The 20,471-nt window shown below is 41.5% G+C and overlaps 1 protein-coding gene across 7 annotated transcripts in view; it reads right to left on the minus strand.

The window, feature by feature from the left end:
- SORCS1 (sortilin related VPS10 domain containing receptor 1) overlaps positions 1-20,471 on the minus strand; it is a 562,818-nt gene that overhangs the window by 47,780 nt on the left and 494,567 nt on the right. For 6 of the 7 annotated variants that reach the window (XM_082611124.1, XM_082611122.1, XM_082611123.1 and 3 more), the window contains exons 19-20: positions 8,500-8,686; positions 601-734 (exon numbers count right to left, since the gene is read on the minus strand). The exons of the other annotated variant lie outside the window; for it this stretch is intronic. In XM_082611124.1, the coding sequence (XP_082467250.1) occupies positions 601-734; positions 8,500-8,686 (321 nt within the window). The remainder of the gene's footprint in view (positions 1-600; positions 735-8,499; positions 8,687-20,471) is intronic. 7 annotated transcript variants of the gene reach the window in all.

The following is a 20,471-nucleotide window of genomic DNA, read 5'->3' on the forward strand; positions in this document are numbered from 1 at the left end:
GCTCTGTTTCTGTCCCCAGCACTGTGGTCAAGGCCTGGCCAACATTACTCCGTTCTGGGACTTCTGTTAGAACTTTGGGGAAAGACGGCTTGTTTTCTCTGCTGAGCTGTGCAAGCATAAAGCTCAGGCTCCTGCTAAGGGTCACTGCAGAGCAAAGCCCAACTGCAGGAGAAGGCTAACTCAGAGGAAGGCAGAGGTAACGCAGGCACTGTACTATATATAAAATAGATAACTAGGAAGGACCTACTGTATAGCACAGGGAATTCTGCTTGATACTCTGTAATGGCCTATATGGGGAAAGAATCTAAAAAAGAGTGGACATATGTATAACTGATTCACTTTGCTGTACACCTGAAACTAACACAACATTGTAAATCCACTATACTCCGATAGAAATTAAAAAAAAAAAAAAAGAGGTAGGGGCGCAGTGGTGAGAGAGACAGAGACTGACGAGATGACTGGGGCACTCAGAGCCCACCGTCCCCGGAGCTGCAACAACCTCTAGTCTCTTGAGTCACATAAGCCATGACTTTCTTTCCCTTCTGCGCTTTGGCCAGTTTGTGTGGAGCCGCACAAAGCCCGCGCGGAAGGCCGACCCACCTCAGTGTTATTCCCGTACCACCACACGTAAGTGAGCGTGCCCACGTGGCTGGGCCACAGCACAGCAGTCGCGTTGACCTCTTTGTTCTTCGTGGTGACGAAGGGAAGAGACAGGTGTACATGCTCCAGGGGACCTGAGGCACAAGAGCAGAGAGGAGGCTTGGAGAGGGAAGAGCTCTCTCTGCTTCACCTGCCTTCCCTGATATGAAGAGAATACGCATTCCTTCTGGAAGCCTCCCAACCATCAGTCGGGCTCCCTGAAGGAAGTGCTCGGGTGCTGTCCCTACTCTGGGGAAAAGGATATATCATGAACAGTTGTGTCTCAATTTCGTCCATTTACCGATCTTTCTTCCAGGCCTAAACCTTGAGTTATTTATGCGTAAGAGTTTAAAAACTTACAAGTAATTGAAGAAGTCCTTAAAGGAACAAGCATAATATGAGATTTCACAGGGAGATGCAAAGCGTTTCCAAGAAGTTATATTCTCGGTGGTGAACCAGGATTGTGAAAACCTCCGAGAATCCATGTGGGATGGGGGTTAGGGGTTGGTGGTGGTTCTTACACAAATCCCCAAACCATTCTACATGTAATTATTCTTTATTCTTTACTGGATTTTAAATGTGTGTGTGAGTGTATGTAAATGTGCATGTTTCTATGTCACTGTGTGTGTTTGTGTGAGTGTATGTAAAGCCACCCAGTTAGGTAAGTGTGGTGTTGAGTTGAGCTTGTCCAGGACAAAGGCAGGCATGAGGGGGCAGAGAGAGCTCTGTGGTCCTCAGGTTCTCAGGAGGCGCTCAGCTGAAAAAGAGGATGATTCTATCTATGGAGGCCCATTAGACCAGAAACCTTCATTGGATGTACAAACCCACAAAGATATAAATATCCCCTCCCTAGAGACCTATCCTATGACCCCTGACCTTCTCTTTGAGTTACTTTTACCAGACAAAATGCATTTTCTTTTGAGGTGAACATGACAAAAATCCATCATCCCCATCTTTATCCCATGAGGTGAACATGACAAAAATCCATCATCCCCATCTTTATCCCATGAGGTGGAGAAGGATGTGGTACCTCAGGCCTTTGCACCTGGTTTAATTACTTCCTCCTCTTGTGCTTGACCATTTAATGTGTCTCCTAGGGTATTGTCTTTGGCCTTTCTCTCCCTCCATCTACTCTCTTCTGCTAAGTAATACCATCCACACCCTGACCTTAAACTGTGAACTATATGCTTAGGGCTCCAAAACCACCTTCTTGACTCCAGACTCAATTAGCAGCCAAAGGTTCCCTAGAAATCCACTGTTTTCCCCCAATCTGTATTCTCCAGTCTTGATGAATGACCAATGTTTATCCAGGGGAACAACCCAGAAGCAGACAGTCAATCCCAATTCCTTATTTCTTTGCCATCCATATCCATTGAGGAAACCATTGATTTGGTTTCATAAATTCTCTCTAAGGTAGAGCTCTTCTCACCCTGCCCTGGTTCATACACTAAACACCTGTCTCACACGGACTGGTACAAACTCCTACAGGTTTTCCAGCCTCTAACCTTTCCTCACTCTAATCCATCCTCCTCCTCTATGTGTTAACGCCTGCCTCCCTCCATAATACATAAGTTGGACCAAGTGCCAGGTGGCCCCATCACTTAGAATAAAATATATGCTCCAGGGAGAGGGCGGAGCAAGTACAAAGATCTTGAGGAGGAGGTGGCTCTCCATGTTTAAAGAATAGCAAGAAATAGAGAAATAAATGGAGACAAAGAGTAGAAGCAGATGCGATCTCAGGGGTATTCAGGACATAGAGCATGTTGGCCTTGTTGGCCCTGAAATATGTATATGTGTGTTTGCATAAGTTCATTCTGTATAATGTGTATATATATATTATATATACATTCATACAACGTATAGCAATGACTATGTACCTTCTCACCCTTCAAATTGTTGTGAGAGTGATTTTTCTAGAAAGCCATGCTACTCACTTGATCAAGATGAACATTCCCATTACCTAATTATAATAATAATGAGAGCTAATATGTACACATCTAAAATTTGTGAAACAGAGAACACAGGCTGCAAACATTTGGAGGGCGAGAGTCCTTCATATTTATCTTTATGTATAAGGATGTGCACAGTTCTTGAGACGTAGCAGGTACTGGAACATTGGCTGTGTAAGTGAACAGAAACGTATACTTTCCTATTTCTGCTTTTGTCCATGTTTTTCTTTCTTTATAGATTAGAGGCTTGGTGACCAGCAAACAGAGTAGAATTGATTTTCTGGTTTATAAGCCATATGATAAGAAGTAGTTGATCATAAGTCAGAATGGTTCAATGAGATAATAAAAGGGCATCGTTTACGGACCAATGGCCGTGTGCAGCATATTCTGTGAATGACTTCTTATTCTCATTTAATCTTTAAAACAACCTTATGAAGTAGGCACTACTGTTAGCTCCATGCAGAGATGAACAGAGGAAGGTGACCTTCCTCAATTCCAGGGTGTGAACCAAAGCAGTTCACGTTCAGAGCCTGGGCCAGCTGACAAATGCTCGAGAAGACCCATGTTAACAAAATAGCTATTAAGAGTCACTACTTTCTGATGACTTAGACATGTTGCAGGCATTGGGCAATGCTCGTTACACAGTCTCTTGTTTACTGCGTGGCTCTTGCTGTCCTCCCCATCACATGACGTGCTCCAGCAGGTGCCCTGTCCCACCAGAGGACTTTGCTTACACACCTTTCTTATGGCACCTGTCATCTCCAAATCTCAGTTTCAGGGCCCCCTCCTCTGTGACACTCCTCCTGACTCCCCAGTTAGAGTTACATGGATCAGCTAGGATGCAAGAACTAGATAAGCTCTGGGAGACATGCCAGTTCCATCCTAAAAGGGTTCATCTTGGTCTCTCACATATGAGCATCCAACAATTTTTCTTTTAAAGTCCAAAGGTCAAACGATCATGCCTGTGTGTCCTGTTAATGACAAAAGTTGAGTCTTGTTCCTGAAGTATGGCCACTCCGTCACTCAGTAGTTTTTGAGTGCTATTGCGTGTTGGGCATGATTCTCGGTGCTGGGACACCTGGCCCTTGGTGGAGCTTATGTATCATTAAGAGAGGCAGTGCCTGCAAGGAGAGGGGGTGGGTGAGAGCCTGCTATTTTTGATAGGGTGGTCAAGCAAAGTCTCTTGGAAGCAAGGACATTTGAGCAGCGACCTGAATAACGTGCAGAAGTGCACCGTGTATCTACTGGGGAAGCTCCAGGGTGAGTGTGCGGCAAAGACCTTGAGGAGGAGGTGCCTTGTCAGGTGCCAGGATGGCAGGGAATAGCAGCAGTAAAGAGATGGAGGGAAGGAGCCGAAGCCAATGAGATCTAACAGGTATTCAGGACACTCAGCAGATCACTTCAGGCCCTGAAGAATGTCCGTGTGTGTTTATATAAGTTCCTTCTTGCGTGCATATACATCATCCATTCATGCAAATGTGTGGAATTTCGCTTTCAGATTGCCAAGTCCTCTTGGGCTCATTTACTTTTTATGTGTTCAATATACCTGGTTCCTGTTGCCCCAAAGCCTATCTTTCAAGCCTTGCTTTTCTGCACAGAGGGTGTGATCTGCCCTAATAGAGCCCTCGAAGTGAAACTCCAGCCCCTGGAGGCCCCTAGCTGGCTGGCCGCACTCCGCTGAGAGTGGAACAAGCTGGCAGGTACTGCTTCTTCGGACAGGTGCCTTTAATGAGCAAAACGGACAGCAGGTGGCGCTGCATTACTCTTTGTGAATCTTCACAAGGCGGCTGAGAGAAAGGGAGAAATTACTTGTGTGAATTGTTTCCCTTCTCTTGCTTGGTCTTCCTGTGCTGCAGGGAACAAGTGCTGTTTGTGTGACTGAACATTGTGTGTGTGTGTGTGTGTGTGTGTGTGTGTCTGTGTGTGCTGATCAGTGACCTGCCTCTGGCATTTGTTCTGAAGACCTCCTCTGACCATCTAATTAAATATGGTGCATGTATCATATTGCTGTTTGTCTGAAAGGTTAAAAAAAATCTACCAGAAGAAATAAAAGAAATTCAAAGTGTGAAGATGAGATCCTACAACAGAGTCCCTCAAACTTCAGTGGGCATGAGAATCACACTCATGTGTTCAAGGCAGATTATGATGTCACACTGCCAGAAATTCTAATTCAATAGGTCTGGAAAGGGGCCCAGGACACTATATTTTTACCATGTAATTCTGGAGCAGGTGGTTCATTAACCACATTTTACAAAACCCAGGTCTGACATTCACTGGCCAATATAATCATCGTGTGAATAGTTACAAAGCTACACAGGTTTTCAAGACACTGATCACTTTACCCTAAGATGGGGACAGAAAGACATCTGCAAAGGGCTCCTATGTAACGGGGTAGTTGAGAAGAGAGGTTCGGGAAGTATCGGAAAATCCACCTCATCTTTTTTATCATCTCCTATTCTGCAAGTTTGCACAATCTTCAGTGATTTTTTTTTCTTTTTCCTGCAAGACTGGCTGAGATAAGGGCAGATTTCTGAGCAGAAATCTGCATGTCCTTTCAATTCTCTGCTCCATCCATTTGAAGGCAACCCTGGCTGCACCCCGTGTCTAATTAGTTTGCAAACTAGCAGAGCACAGTGAATATTCCTCAAGGAATTCTCAACTGTCAGGCTGCAACAGATTACTCAGCTGCCCCGAGAGAGCCTCCCCATCCTGGAAACATTACAGCAGGAACATCATCTCCATTTGCTTCTGATGACCTTTGCAAACCAGTATTTAAGAACTTCTGATTTAGAATCAAAGCACCTTTTTGAACTGGAAGGTGAGGAGGTATGTGTTGAAGACAGGCCGTGGGGTTTTCTGGAAGAGCCCTGGGTAGGGGGAGGGGGGTTGGATGAGAGGAGCAGAGGGCAGGCTTTGGTAAGCTGAGCTGAGTGGCTGCTCAGAACCCACTAAATACAAATGCACAGGCTGCATCGTGATGATCGAAAATCAAGCTTGGCCAGTTGACAGGGCACAGCATGAGTTACTTGATAGAACCTCTGAGAAACAAGACATGCATTCCTCATATGATGGAGGAGAAAAACTAGTTTCAGAAAAATGCAGTAACTCAGCTAAGAGTTCAGGCCATCATCTGGACCTAACAACTCCCAACTCAGTCCAGTGCTCGTTTTTGTTTTTCCTACAAAGCCATTTATCCCTTCACTATCCTGCCACCATGGCACTAAAAATTGCCATGTTACTCTCCGTATTTGAGAGCAGGGGGAATGTAAGTCAATTATGATTTTACCGTGACTTCCTCTTGGTGTAAAATAGTGTCAAATCATAGAACTTCTCTAATCCTTGCTTTCGCCATATGAAAGGAAGGCCAAATGTTGCCCATCATGGTAGAGGTGTGAGAATAAGCAAAGAAGTTCATATGCACAGTAACGCACGACGGGCCCTTCAGGAAAGAAGCCCTAGCAAACATGTCAGAACCTGCTGGCACTGCTCATGCCAAGGCCTTTATATGTATGTGAATTAATGAAAACTTTAAAAATAATCCCAAGACCAGGCTTAGAAAGGGGTCCCATGATAGGAGCCCTGCTCATCCAACCACTTAACCCAAGATGAGTCTGACAAAATTAAAATCAGAACACGAAACTTTCCATTACAAATCACCTGCTACTGAGGTTGAGGTCAAATCACTTAAGCCGTTCAATCAGGCTAATGAGATGAAAAAAATTGCAAGTGTACAAAGCAGCTCATTTCTTTCAGAAGTCATGGCTTCAGAAACCCTTCATCTGAAGCAGAGGCAAACTCTGTGCTCTTTTCCTTCCCAGGATTCAGGAAGCCCACGAGAGAACCAGGATAGGCAAGCTTCCCTCATGGGATATGATTATATGTAAGGTGAAGAAGAGTCCACAGGGCAACCAGGATGGGGAGCTATGGATGACTCTATAGGAAACCCTGAGAAATTGAGACGAAAAGCTGCTGTTGAATTTTAAATCAGTATTGACACATGCTTAGAGTCCAGGGATGTTTAATACATATATGGGATATGGAATATAATAACTGTAATTCTTCAGGAGAGTAGATCTTTAACAAAAATCCGCCTTATAGAATAAGCTGTGCAGAAGGATAAGCTGCCAGGTAGGCAGCCATTCTCAGCAAATGTACTGCCATTTATGTTGTCATTTATTTTTGTTACTAATAACCAAGGTTTGTGACGTAGTTTTTAAATATTTTAGGATTAGTCTTAGGATATTATCACTTTTGTCCTTATAGATACTGATATATAGGGACGGATTATCTTTTAGTAAGAGGCAACTCCAGAAGTCTATCTAGGACAGCTGAAAAGCGGCAGTCAGCCGGAAGAGAGCCTGGGAAATGCGTCTGGAACCTATGTAGTTGTACAACCAGTACACTGCCTCTAACCTAAATGTTCACATTCCTTTGGGATGATGTGCAAAGATGTGGAGGCGAATAAGGGCTGATGGAGACTTGGATCCTCTAACCGCAAGCCAGCACAGGCACTGATAATAAGCTAGTGGCCAAGCGCTGGGATTCTGGAGGCAGGGAGACCTGAGTCTGAAGTCTGGCTCTGGCAGACAGTAGGTCTGCAACTTCAAATGGGTGATTTAAGCCTTCTGAACCTCACTGTTCTTTGTAAGGTAGTGTTTCTAATAGTGCCTACTTCATAGGGTTGTTTTGAAAAGGAAGATCATATACATAAAGGACATGTTTAGCACAAAGCCTGGCACACAGTAGGAGCTTAACAAACGTTAGCTGAAAAGGGGGATGTGGAGTTGGCATAGTGGGAATCTTGCAGAACTCTGTTTAAACTCAAAGAAGGATGGGCGTGTTTCTTTGAAGCACTTGGGTCCTGAGTGTACAGGAGATAAGGATCAAGAATGGCTGACAGGGCAGGAAACCTCAGTAAGGAACAATCTCTTGGGGACCCCTAAATAGTCTTATTCACCCACTGGATCACAGCAGCTTAACAAAAGAGATTCTACTTGGTACTTTCTGTGCTCAGTTTGGTTCCATGCACAAAAGTCAGGTGAGAGGCATGGAATACTGCCTAGCCTTAATACTCCTGGCCTAGAACTTGGAATCTGAACATGACCATTTATATAAAGGGGCTAACGTTCATTTAAAAGTAAGCCATTTATCCAGCAATCTAAACAAGTCCTATGCCTGTCTGGGGACACCCATACACCAAGCATAAGAGGCATTCATGGCAAACATTTTTACCAAACACAGCTTAGGAGATATCATTGTCTCATTAGGACACCTTTGAACTCCTCAGTGGGGGAAAAGCTTTAATACTTTTTGAAACTATTTCTAAATGTAGCTTCCTTAATATTGTTTACCCTCTTTCCCTCTATGCCACCTTCTAGGACCAAATCATCACAGATCAAAGTCCAGGAAACATACTCCTTTTTAAAAAAAGGAACAAAAGTCTAAAAGAATTATTAATAATGAGATATAACATGGGAAGAGAAAAAAAATCAGATGGGGAGAAATTCCATTACTTGTGCTAATGGGGATTGTTCTCCAACATTTCTGACCAAAAAAAAAAAAAAAGAAAAAAAACCCCAACCCCCCCCCCCCCCGCCAACAAATTCATATTCAATCAACCAGCCCAGCAAGCTGCTCAGGCCCAGCACAGACACAGGTATCGTCTCTCAGAAGCATCTGGAAGAGGCAGAGTCAGTGCAAGAGAACAATCTAAAGCAAACCAGAGTCCAGATCACTCAAAACTAAACCCTGGCTTCTTCTTGCTTTCTCCCCACTTGGTTCTCTCACTCTCCTTTCCTCTCCTGCTAAAAGGTAACTAGTGAGCTTCTTCTAGATAAGGGATTTTGGATTATATCTTTAAAAGGACACAATATCTAAACTATGTCATAAACCAACAACAGTAATAACATACAAGTTACATGTAAGTACAGGACGGCGCTGTCAGACCCCAGACTGTTGTCCACCTGCACGGTCACTCGGAAAATGCCCACATTGTGATAGACGTGTTTGATCCCATCTTCCATGGAGCTGAGGTTGACATAAGACACTGCGATGCCATCCCCGAAGTCCACTTGGATGAATGTCCTCTGGACGTCACCCTGAAAGACAACATCAGAGAAAGGGGAGTCGGAGGTGCTTGTCTGCAGCTCCTCCAGGGGTTGGGGCTTGTCTGAGCCCCGGGCTCAAAAGGCAGCCCGGTTCCCTCCGATAGATGGGAGCATCTGTCTGTGTGACAGGATCCCTGTGACATTCCTTGGCAGACAGGAGTTTACTAAGATGGATGCTCTCCAAATCTGAAGGGCACCAACTCCCCAAAGTTTCAAGATTTGGAAAATTAAGTGTTTGATTATCAGCTCCAATTTGATATTCAGTTTCTCTGAAGGCTTTGTTTACAGTCTGATATCCACATGAATAAATGACTTACATACACAGTTTAAAAAATTCAGCCTCCCTGATATAATCAAGGACCACTTCCCATGTGTTCTGGACCCCCAAATCCCCTTCTTTATATCTGGTTCCCTAACTGTGTTGGAGGAAGGACAGGAGACACCTTGCCTTACACATGATATGACATTGGACTCAGCCCTATTATTGTTTAAGATAATGATGGTTATTTTGTTTACATTTCAGCATTTTGTACTATCAAAATGATCTCATTTTATTCTTCACAGAATCTCAGTATAGAGAAAAGTGGGCAATGTTTGTTCATTTTACAGATGAGGAAGCTGAAGTGAAGAAAGTTTTAACCATTTGCTCAGGGTTACCACAGCTAGTTCGCAGCAGTCTTGGGATATGAACCCATCGCTCTGGACTTGGGTTTCATCATTATAGGTGGGAAAAGCATTGACAGCTCCTCCCACCTCTAATCCTGTTGTCCCATTAACCGGCTGGATGACTTCATGCAAGTCATTTGGTCTCCTTTGGTCTCAGTTACCTAATCTGAAATGGGCATATGAATATCTTACCATCTTAACTCAAAGGTTGTTATAGAAGACATGTGAGTAATCAGTAATCTATAAAATTTGATACCAAAATGAATGACTGTAAAAACAATGCAGCTGTAAAAGACTTGCTATATCCCTTTTAAAGCTTGACTGGAATCATATGATTCTAAATTTCCCACTAGTGGGCTTCCCTGGTGGCGCAGTGGTTGGGAGTCCGCCTGCCGATGCAGGGGACACGGGTTCGTACCCTGGTCCGGGAAGATCCCACATGCCACGGAGCGGCTGGGCCCATGAGCCCTGGCCGCAGAGCCTGCGCGTCTGGAGCCTGTGCTCCGCAACGGGAGAGGCCACAACAGTGAGAGGCCCGCGTATCGCAAAAAAAATAAATAAATAAATTTCCCACTAGTAAGCAGGAGAAGATAAAGTCTGCTTTATAAAATCCCAAACCTGTAAAAAAATATATATATATATAGCCTGTGGAATTAGTTGAGATTCTTAAGGAATAAAGTTTCTTAGAAAAACTGACAAAACCCAGCATACCTCACAGACAGCCCATCCTTTAACAAGTTTTTTTGCTTGTTTTGTTAGCTTTTCCCATTTTGGGGGTGGGGAAGAAAACAAAAAACCTTTGAAATAGAAATGTATTTTCAATTAAGTAAGGTTCATATGGTATATTTTTTGAAAAGGGCAAGTTTAAAATGCTGACATTTAAAAGATTAATTCATACGGACAAGAAAAGCAATTCAAATCTTATGAATCTATGTGACCTACTCTTCTGATCTGTGTCCAGCCAAGCATTGTGTGAAGGGGTACACAGCAGATAACCTTCAGTAAGGACTTGGGCAAAAATTCTCCCCTAGGGTGGGCAAAAGAAACTCCATTCAAAATTATGAAACAAATATCCACAAGCCCAGACATTGCACAATTACTTGAATTCCCTTTACTAATAAATATAAATGTCAGCCATTCTTGCTGACTTGTCCTTCATTTGGACAACCAAATTGGACTGATCAATTTCTCATTCTGTTTTTGGTCAGTTTCCTCCCACGTTTTCTGTATTTTCAACAGAGTTGCTGCCAGCGAATCCTGGGTTTGGGCATGGAGGAAGAACCCACCTTAAAATCTACTCACGTTATTTGGGACAAGTGTCTCAGGGAAATACCAGGAGTAGCTAGGCTTACCCAGGTTATCTATGGAATGAAACAAGCAACACAGTTTCTGAGAAAGACGTTGAGAGACAGACAGAGAGGGAAAGAGAGGTATAGGGTTCTTTGTGGAGACAGAGTGGACATCAGGTAGGGTCACCATTTGCAAGAAGAAAGAAGGGAGATTAGCCTCTCAGCTGATTCTACTTCGGCCTCCACAGAGAGAGAGCAGCTACCCTCGGGACTGGGGAAAGTACAGCTTTGGCTGCCACTGCTTGAGTCTACCTTGCCTTGATCTTCCTGTCTGGTATTCACCACTCTCCTTGTGTGGCCCTGGACTTAGACCTCTTGTCAGTTCCTTGAAACTCCTCCCAAGTTCTGCCTGGATGTCCACTGTCTGTTGGCCTGACAGCATTCTTAATTCTCCACCATGGACAATGTTCTCTGTGTACATCGCAGGTGAAAGGAGGGCGCCTCATGGCATTTGGACTAGTGCATCGGCAGGGCTGCCAATACAGTGGAGGAGCCAGGCTTTTAGAATATTAGGTCAGGTACAGGGATGGAGATATAGATATACAGATATATGTATATTAGGTTTACCACACATCTGAGAGCCCCAGTGGGTAAAGACATGGAATCCCCCAATCAGATGTGAGATCCCCAAGGTCTCCTGATGTGGGCGCAGGCCTCTGGGCTTGGTGCTCTTCACAGGAGAAGAAGGCATCCAGGGGCCAAGTCTGACCGCTGAAGGCGGCAGATTCACCCCTGCTTGTTGCAGCTTTGCCCACTCAAGTGGAACACACTGCATCTCGTGCCTTTGCTGTCAGGGGCTCTCAGGTGCTTGAAAAACCTAACACAGTTGTAGCTGCATCACTTTGGGGCTCACCTATCATCAACCTCTGACTTCCTTGGGCTGCAATTACCATCTCAGGCAGGGATACCAACTGTTTTACAGAATAAGAAACAGGAGAAAGGGAAGAATTCCTAAGTCCTAGGTCACCGTTTGATTAGGTATGCCTGCCCCGCTTTAATGGGGTCATTCTTTCTTTCTTCTGGTCATTCATTAATTCAACCAATGACAGATATTTATGAGGTGTCTATCTTATGTCAGGTACTAAATGGAGAAAATGCTGTTAAGTAAATTATAACCAACCAAACAAAACAGATGTGGTCTGGGCTTTCTTGAGTGAAAAAACTACTGGTGAGACAGATGGACTTTAATAATCACAAAAATAAATAAAAAGCTATTCTAGGGGATGATGTCAGAGGTCCATGGCATTGTAAGCTTGTACAGCAGGGAGAAGTAGAGAGCTGAAAATCTAACCCGATTGAGAACTTCAAGAAAGTCTTCAAGGGGCTTCCCTGGTGGCGCAGTGGTTAAGAATCCACCTGCCAATGCAGGGGACACGGACGGGTTCAAGCCCTAGTCCGGGAAGACCCCACATGCGACGGAGTAACTAAGCCCGTGCACCACAACTGCTGTGGCCGTGAGCCACAAGTACTGAGCCAGTGCACCTAGAGACCATGCTCTGCAACAAGAGAAGCCACCACAGTGAGAAGCCCATGCACTGCAATGAAGAGTAGCTCGCCACAACTAGAGAAAGCCTGCATGCAGCAATGAAGACCCAACACAGCCAAAAATAAATAAATAAAATAAATAAATAAATAGAAAGAAAGAAAGGCTTCAGGAAGAAGTGATATCTGAGCTGAGAAGGGCTGAAGGAAAGAAATTAACCAAATAAAGGACATGAGCGAGAGAGATGGAGGTGAGGAGTTCAGGCAAGGGGGACAACAGGAACCAGGTGTGCAAGGGCCCTGTGGCAGAAGGGGGGTGATACTGTTAAAGGAAGCTAATGATACAGGCACAGTAGGAACATGTGAAATTAGACTGGAGGGGAGACGATGACATTTTAGGATTTGGCGGCCAAGTTTCTGACTTCGATCTTTCTCCTAAGAGTGACGGGAAGACATCAGTGTTTGAAGCAGGGTGTGGGGGAAGATGGCATGATGATATTTTTAATTCAAAAAGATCATTCTGGCTACAATATGGAGGATGCACTGGAAGGAGGCCCAAGTATTCTGGGAAGCCAATTAGGCGATATCTCAGGGTAGATGATAGGTAGATTGATATATGAGCTGCAACAGGAAATTACATTCACCTTCTTGCTAAATTAATTCCCATAGTTTATTGGTTTTGAAATCAATGAATATCAGCCTTTGATATCAAAATCTCTTATAGAAATTAAAAGAAAAAAAAAGCTGATGTCCGGTTATCATCCAAGACCCACCTCCTGGTTCGGGACCTCTGGGGAGGATGCTTGGTCCTGCTGTGGCCTGAAAAAGGTCCACAGCTGATGCTGGGCTGCACCAAAGGTTGAGGCCCACTGGTTCAGACTGTTGAACGTTAGGTTTTCTTGTGACTGAACTCATCTAAAGATGAATACAGTACAACACAAGCTGATGCCATTCTTATTCCACCTTGGCACAATGGTGAAAGTTTTCCCAGGTTGTTTTAGGATTCTAAGGGCTAAGGATGTATTAATAGAGCCAGGAATGGAAGAACTAAACTCACTGTTAGCAGCTGGTGCACAATCACAAAAGTTCCACGACACACTCGGTCAAGGTCAGTTATCTAGAAAAATGAGTTGCTGAATGATATGAAGGTAGTCTGTATACAGGGCTGAGATGTACCCTTAAGGCCTGCATCTTCAGTACCTAACAGAGTGCTTGCAGATGATTCTTTTCTGTTCAATACATTTTGAGATTTTAAAAAAGAAAAAATAAATTTTGAACATTGTACATGTCTACCATGCTTGTTCATTAAAGTGCTTTCTTATATATGATCTCATTTGGCTGTTAGGACCTTTGGGAGACACCAAGGGAAGATGTTATTTCTATTTGCTATACCAGGAGAACTGGAGTACAAACAGGTTAAACAAGATGCCAAAAGTCCCATAGCTGGTGAGAGGCTTAAAAACAGGTCTAAGATGATTTGTGGTTTAGCTTTATCCTTGCAGCTCAGTCCTTGTTGAGTTCCTTTCATTGGAATTTACTTGCAATGCCTTTTAGAGTGAGAGAAAGGTGATAACAAAGGCAAGACTCACTTTCTTTTCTTGTTTAGACTCTATTCCTGGCTTTGACCGTTTCCCCCTCTGACAATATTTTTGCTTATAAGTGGAAAGATGGGTTGTTGTGAACTCCATACACTACCCTAATGCCTTCCCCCTGGTGAAGCAGTTTCATGTTCAAGCCATAAATAAGTTAGAGAATATGGGAAATGATAGGCATTCATAATCAGTAATCAGTAAAATCTTGTGTATCAAGAGGTACTTCAGTCTAATGACAAGTCATTCCCGAAACACATCCTACACTGGGAAATATCTAGACTGTCACATAAAATTCTTTAGACCTAATGCCATTTAGCCGCATGCCCTAATATAGACACAGAACTGAGAGTACTAGCTCAAAAGAAGTGCCCGAGAAAGGCACAAAAGCCATGTGAAATCTACACAGGGATTCTCCAAGGGCAGCACTGGCTTCTGTAATAGAAAAACAAATATATCAAATGGCCACAATGAAGCCAAGATTAACCTGAGAAATGAAAGGTGTGTGAACCTATCAGGTCCTGTAACAGGGCTTCAGAGAAAAATGGGAAAACAAATGCTACAGTAACTCAACACTGACAGCCTCAGTCCAGAAATGAGACTCCAAGACCCACCTGAAGGCATTAGGGACCCACTGCAGATAGAAACTGGACTCGTTTGTCAGAGGCTGGTCCTTGCAAAGCTCGAGGGTGGGCCTGGCTCAGGTTTTACTGAAATTCAGTCCTGGAAGGTGCCTTACAGTTTATGCAGCAAAAACTACATTGAAGTGAAACACCTATAGTATAACCTAGTTTTAAATGAATAAAATAACACAAGTACTGTAAGTCTGTATGTGTTTGCATGAGCATAAGTGTGCTGGTTAAAACAACCCAGCCTGTTAACACTGATTACCCCAGGGGTGAAGTGAAGTGAGGGCACAGGGAGATCAGCAGGGTTACAAGAGAAGAGTAAAGGAGGAGCAATAAAGATTTCACCAAATTTAAAAGAATCGGTGGAGTAAGGGATAACATAAGAAACATCACAAAACACAATACCTTATCCCTACTGTTACTATAAACATTTAAATATTAAGTATATAGGAAATAACCAGGAGGTAACACAGACATTGGTTAGATTGATCATGAGATACAGCCGACTTTGGTCTTGGATTTCTATTGTTATTTTAATGTTTTTTGACCACAGTATTTGAACAAAGATATTACTAGGGGCATTAAATGACAGAAACAAAAATCAGACATTTCAGTCTTTCTTCTTATGGCTAAAGGTACTTGGGCAGGATGGGGAGTGTGAAATAAAAATAATCCACATTTTGGGAAGGTAAATTGGTGCAGCCACTATGGAAAACAGTATAGAGGTTCCTCAACGAACTAAAAATAGAGCTGCCATATGATCCAGCAATCCTACTCCTAGGCATATATCTGGACAAAGCTATAATTCAAAAAGATACATGCACCCCTATGTTCAGAGCAGCACTATTCATAATAGCCAAGACATGGAAACAACTTAAATGTCCATCGACAGAGGAATGGATAAGGAAGATGTGTTACATATATACAATGGAATACTACTCAGCCATAAAAAAGAATGAAATAATACCATTTGCAGCCACATGGATGGACCTAGAGATTATCATACTAAGTGAAGTAAGTCAGAAAGAGAAAGACAAATACCATATATCAGTTATATGTAGAATCTAAAATATGACACAGATGAACTTATCTATGAAACAGAAACAGACTCACAGACATAGAGAACAGACTTGTGGTTGCCAAGGGGGTGGGGGCTGGGGGAGTTTGGGAATAGCAGATGCAAGCTATTATATTGAATGGATAAACAATAAGGTCCTACTGTATAGTACAGGGAACTATATTTAACATCCTGTGATAAACCATAATAGAAAAGAATATGAAAAAGAATGTATATACATGTATAACTGAATCATTTTGCTGTACATCAGAAATTAACATAACAGTGTAAATCAACTATACTTCAATAAAATAAATTAGAAAAACAAAAAATAATCCAACTTTGCCTTGCATATCCTATTCCAGGGTATGCGACTCAGGTTAGCAACTTTAGACTTAGACTGGCAAGGCTTTTTATAGCTGAGTCTCAAGAAGAAACAGAAAAGGAGATAACTATGGTATAATGTTGCTCTGGCCTCCAAAGAAGAGATTTTGTCAGCAGGTGGAAAGGAGTTCATGGAAAGAAGCGCTATCCCCCTTGTGCTTATTCAATAAGAGCGACCTCTGGCATGTGACTTATTACATGAATTGTGCTAAGATTGTTCTAGAACATCCCCTGATGGTCACTAAGGGAAAAGAGAGAGAACATTTCTCAAAAGTTTTCTGTCCCAGAAATAATAACAGCATTTCTCTCTATAGTTTCTCATTGAATCTTTTTTTTTAATTTTTAAAATATTTTTGTTATATATAGCATTTTATTTTTATATTTTTAACATCTTTATTGGAGTATAATTGCTTTACAATGGTGTGTTAGTTTCTGCTTTATAACAAAGTGAATCAGCTATACATATACATATATCCCTATATATCCTCCCTCTTGCGTCTCCCTCCCACCCTCCCTATCCCACCCCTCTAGGTGGTCACAAAGTACCAATCTGATCTCCCTGTGTTATGTGACTGCTTTGGACTAGATATTTTACATTTGGTAGTGTATATATGTCCATGCCACTCTCTCACTTCGTCCCAGCTTACCCTTCCCCCTCCCCGTGTCCTCAAGTCCATTCTCTACATCTGTGTCTTTATTCCTGTCATGCCCCTAGGTTCTTCAGAACCATTCTTTTTTTTTTTTTTTTTTTTTTTTTTTAGATTCCATATATATGTGTTAGCATACGGTATTTGTTTTCCTCTTTCTGACTTACTTCACTCTGTATGACAATCTCTAAGTCCAACCACCTCACTACAAATAATACAATTTTGTTTCCTCTTATGGCTGAGTAATATTTTATTGTATATATGTGCCACATCTTCTTTATCCATTCATCTGTAGATGGACACTTAGGTTGCTTCCATGTCCTGGCTATTGTAAATAGAGCTGCAGTGAACACTGTGGTACGTGTCTCTTTTTGAATTATGGTTTTCTCAGGGTATATGCCCAGCAGTGGGATTGCTGGGTCATATGGTAGTTCTATTTTTAGTTTAATAAGGAATCTCCATACTGTTCTCCCTAGTGGCTGTATCAATTTACATTCCCACCAACAGTGCAAGAGGGTTCCCTTTTCTCCACACCCTCTCCAGCATTTATTGTTTCTAGATTTTTTGATGATGGCCATTCTGACTAGTGTGAGGTGATACCTCATTGTAGTTTTTCATTTATCTAATGATTAGTGATGTTGAGCATCCTTTCACGTGTTTGTTGGGAATCTGTGTATCTTCTTTGGAGAAATGACTACTTAGGTCTTCTGCCCATTTTTGGATTGGGTTTTTTGTTTTTTTTGATATTGAGCTGCATGAGTTGCTTACATATTTTGGAGATTAATCCTTTGTCAGTTGCTTCATTTGCAAATATTTTCTCCCATTGTGAGGGCTGTCTTTTCTTCTTGTTTATGGTTTCCTTTGCTGTGCAAAAGCTTTTAAGTTACATTAGGTCCCATTTATTTTTTTTTTAAATTTCCATTTCTCAAGAGGTGGGTCAAAAAGGATCTTGCTGTGATTTATGTCACAGACTGTCCTGCCTTTGTTTTCCTCTAAGAGTTTTACAGTGCCTGGCCTTACATTTAGGTCTTTAATCCATTTTGAGTTTATTTTTGTGTAAGGTGTTAGGGAGTGCTCTAATTTCATAGTTTTACATGTAGCTGTCTAGTTTTCCCAGCACCACTTATTGAAGAGGCTGTCTTTTCTCCATTGTATATTCTTGCCTCATTTATCAAAGATAAGGTGACCATATGTGTGTGGGTTTATCTCTGAGCTTTCTATCCTGTTCCACTGATCTATATTTCTATTTTTGTGCCAGTACCATACTGTCTTGATTACTGTACCTTTGTAGTACAGTCTGAAGTCAGGGAGCCTGATTCCTCCAGCTCTGTTTTTCTTTCTCAAGATTGCTTTGGCTATTCGGGGTCTTTTGTCTTTCCATACAAATTGTAAAATCTTTTGTTCTAGTTCTGTGAAAAATGCCATTGGTAGTTTGATAGGGATTGCATTGAATCTGTAGATTGCTTTGGGTAGTAGAGTCATTTTCACAATGTTGATTCTTCTAATCCAAGAACATGGTATCTCTCTCTATCTGTTTGTATCATCTTTAATTTCTTTCATCAGTGTCATAGTTTTCTGCATACAGGTCTTTTGTCTCCTTAGGTAGGCTTATTCCTAGGTATTTTATTCTTTTTGTTGCAATGGTAAATGGGGGTGTTTCCTTAATTTCTCTTTCAGATTTTTCATCATTAATGTATAGGGATGCAAGAGATTTCTGTGCATTCATTTTGTATCCTGCTATTTTACCAAATTCATTGATTAGCTATAGTAGTTTTCTGGTAACATCTTTAGGATTCTGTATGTATGGTATCATGTCACCTTCTGCAAACAGTGACAGCTTTACTTCTTCTTTTCTGATTTGGATTCCTTTTATTTCTTTTTCTTCTCCGACTGCTGTGGCTAAAACTTCCAAAACTTCCAATAATAGTGGTGACTGTGGAAAACCTTGTCTTGTTTCTGATCTTAGAGGAAATGGTTTCAGTTTTTCATGATTGAGAATGATGTTGGCTGTGGGTTTGTCATATATGGCCTTTATTATGTTGAGGTAAGTTCCCTGTATGCCTACTTTCTAGAGGGTTTTTATCATAAATGGGTGTTGAATTTTGTCAAAAGCTTTTTCTGCATCTATTGAGATGATCATATGTTTTTTCTCCTTCAGTTTGTTGATATGGTGTATCACATTGATTGATTTGCGTATACTGAAGAATCCTTGCACTCCTGGGATAAATCCCACTTGATCATGGTGTATGATCCTTTTAATGCACTGTTGGGTTCTGTTTGCTAGTGTTCTGTTGAGGATTTTTGCATCTATGTTCATCACTGATATTGGTCTGTAGTTTTCTTTCTTTGTGAAATCTTTGTCTGGTTTTGGTATCAGGGTGATGGTGGCCTCATAGAATGAGTTTGGGAGTGTTCCTCCCTCTGTTATATTTTGGAAGATTTTGAGAAGGACAGGTGTTAGCTCTTCTCTAAAAGTTCGATAGAATTCACCTGTGAAGCCATCTGGTCCTGGGCTTTTGTTTGTTGGAAGATTTTTAATCACAGTTTCAATTTCAGTGCTTGTGATTGGGCTGTTTATATTTTCTATTTCTTCCTGGTTCAGTCTCAGAAGGTTGTGCTTTACCTAGAATTCATCCATTTCTTCCAGGTTGTCCATTTTATTGGCATATAGTTGCTTGTAGTAATCTCTCATGATCCTTTGTATTTCTGCAGTGTCAGTTGTTACTTCTCCTTTTTCACTTCTAATTCTATTGACTTGAGTCTTCTCCCTTTTTTTCTTGATGAGTCTGGCTAATGGTTTATCTATCTTGTTTATCTTCTCAAAGAACCCGCTTTTAGTTTTACTGATCTTTGCTAACGTTTCTTTCATTTCTTTTTCATTTATTTCTGATCTGATATTTATGATTTCTTTCCTTCTGCTAACTTTGGGGTTTTTTTTGTTCTTCTTTCTCTAATTGCTTTAGGTGTAAGGTTAGGTTGTTTATTAGAGATGTTTCTTGTTTCTTGAGGTAGGATTGTACTGCTACAAACTTCCCTCTTAGAACTGCTTTTGCTGCATCCCATAGATTTTGGGTCACTGTGTTTTCATTGTCATTTGTTTCTAGGTATTTTTGATTTTCTCTTTGATTTCTTCAGTGATCTCTTAGTCATTTAGTAGTGTATTGTTTAGCCTCCATGCGTTTGTATTTTTTTATAGATTTTTTCCTCTAACTGATATCTAGTCTCATAGCATTGTGGTCGGAAAAGATACTTGATGAAATTTCAATTTTCTTAAATTTACCAAGGCTTGAGTTGTGACCCGAGATATGATCTATCCTGGAGAATGTTCCATGAGCACTTGAGATGAAAGTGTATTCTATTGTTTTTGGATGGAATGTCCTATAAATATCAATTAAGTCCATCTTGTTTAATGTATCATTTAAAGCTTGTGTTTCCTTATTTATTTTCATTTTGGATGATCTGTCCATTGGTGAAAGTGGGGTGTTAAAGTCTCCTACTATGATTGTGTTACTGTCAATTTCCCCTTTTATGGTTTCTAGCAGTTGCCTTATGTATTGAGGTACTCCTATGTTGGATGCATAAATATTTACAATTGTTAAATCTTCCTCTTGGATTGTTCCCTTGATCATTCTCTGGTGTCCTTCTTTGTCTCTCGTAATAGTGTTTATTTTAAAGTCTATTTTGTCTCACATGAGAATTGCTACTGCAGCTTTTTTTGATTTCCATTTCCATAGAGTATCTTTTCCATCCCCTCACTTTCAGTCTGTATGTGTCCCTAGGCCTGAAATGGGTCTGCTGTAGACAGCATACATACGGGTTTTGTTTTTGTATACATTCAGCCAGTCTATGCCTTTTGGTTGCAGCATTTAATCCATTTACATTTAAGGTAGTTATTGATATGTATGTTCCTATTACCATTTTCTTAATTGTTTTGGGTTTCTTATTGTAGGTCTTCTCCTTCTCTTGTGTTTCC

The sequence above is a fragment of the Mesoplodon mirus genome (genome assembly GCF_964341445.2).
Source record: "Mesoplodon mirus genome assembly, chromosome: 2".
NCBI lineage: Eukaryota > Metazoa > Chordata > Mammalia > Artiodactyla > Ziphiidae > Mesoplodon > Mesoplodon mirus.